The sequence below is a fragment of the Dermochelys coriacea genome, chromosome 17, assembly GCF_009764565.3.
Source record: "Dermochelys coriacea isolate rDerCor1 chromosome 17, rDerCor1.pri.v4, whole genome shotgun sequence".
NCBI lineage: Eukaryota > Metazoa > Chordata > Testudines > Dermochelyidae > Dermochelys > Dermochelys coriacea.
Genome location: NC_050084.1, coordinates 13,015,361 through 13,021,672, shown reverse-complemented (window position 1 = coordinate 13,021,672; position 6,312 = coordinate 13,015,361). Strand labels below are relative to the sequence as shown.

General features: G+C 49.8%; 1 protein-coding gene and 1 non-coding gene across 2 annotated transcripts in view; both read left to right on the top strand.

The window, feature by feature from the left end:
- Window positions 1–3,841: 3,841 nt before the first annotated feature.
- Window positions 3,842–3,912, top strand: TRNAG-GCC. Its single transcript has one exon. It is a non-coding gene; the product is annotated as a tRNA-Gly (tRNA).
- Window positions 3,913–4,073: 161 nt separating this feature from the next.
- The window catches only part of LOC119844786 (CGRP receptor component), a 42,624-nt gene continuing 40,385 nt past the window's right edge, over window positions 4,074–6,312 (top strand). Inside the window, exon 1 of the mRNA XM_038376149.2 lies at window positions 4,074–4,217. Coding sequence (XP_038232077.1) covers window positions 4,210–4,217 — 8 coding nt within the window. The 5' untranslated portion in view covers window positions 4,074–4,209. The remainder of the gene's footprint in view (window positions 4,218–6,312) is intronic.

Sequence of the window (6,312 nt, the reverse complement as noted above, 5' to 3'; positions counted from 1 at the left end):
CCCAGGGCGCTAATTGTAAGGCATATTTCAGAGTAGCAGCCGTGTTAGTCTGTATTCGCAAAAAGAAAAGGAGGACTTGTGGCACCTTAGAGACGAACACATTTATTTGAGCATAAGCTTTCGTGTCACGAAAGCTTATGCTCAAATAAATGTGTTCGTCTCTAAGGTGCCACAAGTGCTCCTTTTCTTATGGTTTGTTAGTTACATTACAATGCAATATTTATCTCAATCTGCAGGGTCAAGACCTTGGAGAGACTCTAGAAATGTCGCAAATTAATCCTTAGGGAAATTAGCCATCAGATCCTCAGCAGATTATTCAGATTATTTACTTTCTCATCTATTTCCTTGTTGTTTTGTTCTTTCTTCTTTCCATTTCCTCTATGCACATTTATTGGTCCCTTCCTGTTGTCTGGCCTCTCCTTCCATTCATCCCCTCTTGTTTCAATCCCACTATTTACTCCCCTTTTCCAATTCCCTTCTTCCCCCCTCTCCTTTCCTCTCCTCCTCCTCCTCCTCACTTTGGGGAGTTGTTTTCCTTATGTTGGTCCTGGGGGTCGGGGACAGCAGTTGTGTTGGCAAAACAGCCAGTACACAGTTTCCTTATGGCAAGATGAGTCATGTAAAGAAGGCACCTTTGTGTGCCCACACATGTTGCGCTGTCCCGACACCGGCTATGTAGAATGTATACAACCGTTGCAAGGATAGTCCGATGCATCCGATGAAGTGAGCTGTAGCTCACGAAAGCTTATGCTCAAATAAATTTGTTAGTCTCTAAGGTGCCACAAGTCCTCCTTTTCTTTTTGCAAGGATAGTGTCTCCCTGCAGGAAGATGATGTGGGAAAGGACTTTCCCAAAGTGAAAGGTGGACTGGTGATCACCCCCCATATATGGCAACCAGGTACTGGTTATCTATTGACTTAATACTATATATTTTCCATGAGTTATCAAGTGACTGAACCTGCTCCCACTTAAGTTAATACCAAAACTCCATTGACTTCAGATGGATCAGGACTAAGGCCAAATTGTAAATCGCTTGAGTATTATCCACCATCTGCATTCTAACTAAATTTATTTTATGTTCTTTTTTCTCTTACATGCCTCAGCACAAAACCCAGGTGATCTAGTTTTGCAAATAAAGTGCCTTTGGTGGATGTTATCAAACAATATTTTTCTTATTTATCTTGTCTTCATGGGCATTTACATGACCTCCATCACTGGTGTCCAGGTGCCTGTAGGAGTGATATTTTTTCTGGTTTATCACATTCATATACCTGCCTATCTCTAGGAGGTGATTAATCCTCTGAACTATAGTTTTTTGGCTGAGGAGTGTTTTTCTAGTGGCATTCAACTCCTTTCAGTGTTTTGAGTGGTTTCCAGAAATATGCTACAATAATAATAGGCCTAACTGTAGAAGCTCGTTGACTCACAATGCAGAGCAGAGGTGAAGAAAAGTGCTACCTTTCAGCTTCTTCAAAAGGTTCTTTTTGAACAGCGACTTTGCTTTAAAAAAAAAAAAAAAAGGTAAATCCACGATATGGACTGAAACTGCTAGTCAAATGCACTTGTCAGCTGCAGTGGTGCGGAGCAGAGTTGACATTTTTGTTAAAAAAATTGTTTAATTTTGAATACCAAAAAGACACTATAGGGTGATCAGCAAAATGCTGACTACGCCAAACATCTTTCATAACAAAGAACACAAACACTGCAGATCTGCTTTCAATAGCAGTTACAAGGCCCCCTGATTTCAATAGTTAATACCAAGGCCCCGCTCTCACCGAGGCTTAGCAGAAACAATCAAAATCCTATGCTTCGAATGTTGACACACTGAGCACATTTCGAAAACCCCACATCTGTGTTCTCTATGGATGTTCTATTCTGTGTATCTCATACCCCAGTCCAATCTAATGTGTAGCATTTGGAAACGCTGAGCTAATCACTGCTTTTGTTGCCTCTCCTGAAAAGTTGTTTGCAAGACCCATAGTGGTAATTTTGGTAATGCATGAGCTCCTAGATTCAGCAACTGAAACAAAAAGAAGCTGGGATAGGGTGTAGTTCCTAAAGGGTCCATCAGCAAAGCCTTGGAAGGAAGTCATGGGAAACTGAAAATGCAGATGATTAGGAATAAAATGGCATTCTGGGGAGAGAGATAAAAAAGAGATGCCATGAGGAAAAGTTAATATGTTGAAGATGTTGAATCCCAAATCTAATGGTATAGGGAAGGTGGAGGGCAGGGGTGAACAGATCAATCGAAAAAACTTTGAAAAATGAATACAATCTGGAAGCACTGTATTCCCAAAAGAAACATGACATTCTTCGTCCCCTTCATCAAACTGGGAACAGATGCGCACTTAGGATCTCAGGCAGAAATCCGGAGACTTGTTCCAACCAACAGAGAAGTTACAGGGCATCACTCTGCCTGTTTAGTAGTATTATGACTTTTCGGGACCTCTATGACTTCTACAGCTGGCAGGTGCGACTGACCACAGGGCCACTGCAGTAGCTCAGGCAACCCCAGGGTCAGCTGCACTGATTCCCCCCCACCCCAGCAACAGCGGCGGTCCTGGGCTGCCCCCACCAGCAGCAGTGCATCGGTCCCAAACTGGCGAGGCTGCCCATCACCAGCAGTGGCAGTGGTGGTCCTGGTGCACCCCCCGCCAGCCATGGTGGTCCCGGGCTGCTTGCTGCCAGCCACAGCGGGGGTCCCAGGCTGCCCTGCGCCAGCAGTGGTGGCTGCCATGGTCCTGGGCTGGCAGGGCCATCCCCTGGTGTGCTCCCCCGCCCCCGGCAGGCGCACCAGTGGGCGCCCTGGAAGCCCCCCCAACAGACGCACCAGCGGGTGCCCCAGGGGCCTCCCTCCAGAGCATAAGCTGAGACCCCAGTGCCCCCCAAAACACCAAAAATTTAGTCAGGGGTTTATAGTACAAGTCATGGACAGGTCACAGGGCTGTGAATTTTAGTTTATTGCCCCTGACCTGTTCATGACTTTTACTAAAAATGCCCATGACTAAATCTTATCCTTACTTATGAGTTTGAGTCAGTGCAAGACGGTGAATTCCCTATGCAGCCCCCAGAAACAAGCACTTTGTGCCTGTTATGGGAGGAATCACTGCTCTACTGTTTCTACATAGATTCCTGAATAGCAGATCAATAACAGAAGAAACTGTTTCTTGTATTCATCTACTCCTGCCTCTCAGGCAGGGGTCCAGGCAGAATTTTGCCTGCCCTTGCCAATGGGATTTTCAACTGTATCTACTCAGCAGAGTGTACAAAATATAATAAAATATATTTACAAAGGGGTGCAAGAGGAGGGAGGGGAGAAAAGGGGATTGAGAGTGCTCATGACCTGGATGATGAAATACACATAAAATTGGGTGGGTAGGTGGGAATGGGAACAGGTTTTATATATTTGTTGCAGAACTAGCAAAATTTCCTTGCACATAGTCAATAATTTTTTTGATAGACAAGTGAGATATGTTTTTCCCCCCCATTATTATTCTGGTAAAGAATAGCCAAGAGTTTTGGAACCAGAGCTAATGAAATTCCAGGACATTTTTGCAAGGCTTCTATATGTACCGAGTTCTCTGCACACAGTGACTAATTAATTTTTTAATAGGCAAGTGGAATATTCTTCCCTCCCCTGCCCCCCCCCCCCAAAAAATGTGTCAGGATAAAGGGCAGACAAGTATATTTTGGACATAGGTGAGTGAATTTTCAGGGCATTTGTGCAAGGCTTCTATAGATTGGACTCTCTTGTTCAGTATGTATAAAAAAAAATAAAAAAAATACTCATTTAATCTCTTTTAAATTAAGTAGCTGGTAGAGAAACGGCTTTTCATCACCTGCATTGGTGGTTCAGTGGTAGAATTCTCGCCTGCCACGCGGGAGGCCCGGGTTCGATTCCCGGCCAATGCAAGTCTCGCTCTTTTGCCCCATCTCCCCCAGAATCACTTGGCCTCAATGCTTTTGCCCAGGCAATGGGGATGCGCCCCCTTCCCCCCCCGAGGACCACAACCATAGAAGGGCCCCCGGGCTGCGCGGCCTGAGTCAGGCGGCCCCAGCGCCGAGCTCCGCCAGGAGGCCCGGGCGTGCGGCAGCTCCGCCCAGAGGCCGGGCGGCCCCAGCGCGCGCCTCTGCCGGGACAAGAGCGCCAGGGGCGGGGGCGGCCTCGGCCTCGGCGAGCGGCTCCGCAGGCGGCGGCGAGTGCACGAGATGGAGGTGTAAGGAGTTTCGGCGCGCGCGTAGGCCGCTCCCGGGGCGCCGCGGGGGCGCGGCTGAGGGACTCCCCTCCCCCCCACCCCGCGCCGGCTGAGTACCCACCGAAAGGGGCGTCCCCTCGGGGGGGGGTCTGGCTGCGAGGGGGGAGCCCCTCTTGGGGGGGTCTGGCCTCGGGGGGCGCTGGGGGAGGGGAGCCCCTCTTGGGGGGGTCTGGCTGCGAGGGGAGAGCCCCTCCTGGGGGGGGTCTGGCCTCGGGGCGTTGGGGGAGGGGAGCTCCTCTTGAGGGGGTCTGGCTGCGAGGGGGGAGCCCCTCTTGGGGGGGGTCTGGCCTCGGGGGGGCACTGGGGGAGGGGAGCCCCTCTTGGGGGGGTCTGGCTGCGAGGGGAGAGCCCCTCCTGGGGGGGTCTGGCCTCGGGGGGGTGCTGGGGGAGGGGAGCTCCTCTTGGGGGGGTCTGGCTGCGAGGGGAGAGCCCCTCCTGGGGGGGTCTGGCCTCAGGGGGCGTTGGGGGAGGGGAGCTCCTCTTGAGGGGGTCTGGCTGCGAGGGGAGAGCCCCTCTTGGGGGGGTCTGGCCTTGGGGGGTGCTGGGGGAGGGGAGCCCCTCTTGGGGGGGGTCTGGCTGTGAGGGGGAGCCCCTCTTGGGGGGGTCTGGCCTCGGGGGGCGCTGGGGGAGGGGAGCCCCTCTTGGGGGGGTCTGGCTGCGAGGGGGAGCCCCTCTTGGGGGCGGGGGTCTGGCTACAGGAGTAACTGGGGAGGGGAACCTCTCTGGGGGGGGTCTGGCTATGGGTGGGAGCCGGAAGAGGGGAGCCCCTGTTTGCGGGGGGGTCTGTCTACAGGAGTGGGATGTGGACTTTAGAGGATATGGGGACCCCCCTGTTGGCTGGGATCTGCCTGAAGGGGGAGCTGGGCGTGGTATGTGAGGTGTTTTCAGGGGGCTTCCTTTTCAGTTGGGGCTGACTGAGAATCTTGTGTAGGACGTGGGATCCTGACCCCACAGGGCTGCTGAGGTGAGGTGAAATTGCCCCTTAAACCTCAGGGAGTGAGGGTTCCCCTTCACCCATTTGCCAGCTGCTTCTGTGGCCAAGGTCAGGGCTGCACAAGGTGGTGGTGGTTGCACTTTGACAGTGTTGTGCCTTAAAGTCGCAGGGGTCTGTACACTCCCAATGCTGCACCTCGACATCTAGTGCTTCCCATCATGGTACCACATCAGAATAATTGTCTTCTCACCTCATTGGTGCTATGTAGTATCATCCTGCACTGATGCAGAATTGAGGCGGGATGCACGACTTGGCTGCCAAGTACTGTGCGGACCCATGAAATACATGAAGGGTAGCAGCCTTGTATGGTGGGTGTAGTGCAGTGCTTTGTTGCACCCCAAATCTAATCATTACTTCACTTTCTCCTTCTGTAAATTTAAGAGGAACATTGGGGAGGCAGGGAGGCTAAATACTTGGAATATGTTAAAACTGTAATTATTTAGGTACTGATACTCCAGAGCAGGCCAGTACTCTTGGACAGTTTAAGAGCTTTCCAATGAAAAACTGCATTTTTGTTTGCTTGAAAAATGTTGCTGAAGTTATTTGAGTAAAACACTGTGGGAATAGTTTTAACCCTCTAATAAAACCATCCTCTCTGGTCAGACGTGCATGGACATAACATTCTCCCCATCTTCTTTCTCTGTTCTTGCCATAAAGTAAAATCCAAATCCTGCTTTTGGGGATCCTTGGGGACCTTTATGCCTGCTTGCAAGAATGGAGCAGACTGGCACAGAGAGGGTGGAAACATAATATGCATGCACCTACAATTCAAAACACAAGAGGCAAGTCAAATTCTTGCCTAGCCTACAAACCTTGAAAGTAATTAAGACAATCAATCAAACAAACAAAAAATCAAACAAAATTAAACATCAAAACAAACAAACCAGGAAGTTTCTACAGCAGAAGAGTGCTGGTTCAGGGCAGTAGTGCTAGGAACTCCAGAAATTTTTTTGTTGTATATCTGGGTGCTGTGCATGTTATAAAACACAAACCTATGTAATTCCAAATAGACAGTAGTACACGCTTTCAAAAAGTTAAACTCTCTGAGACACAAAATCTAAT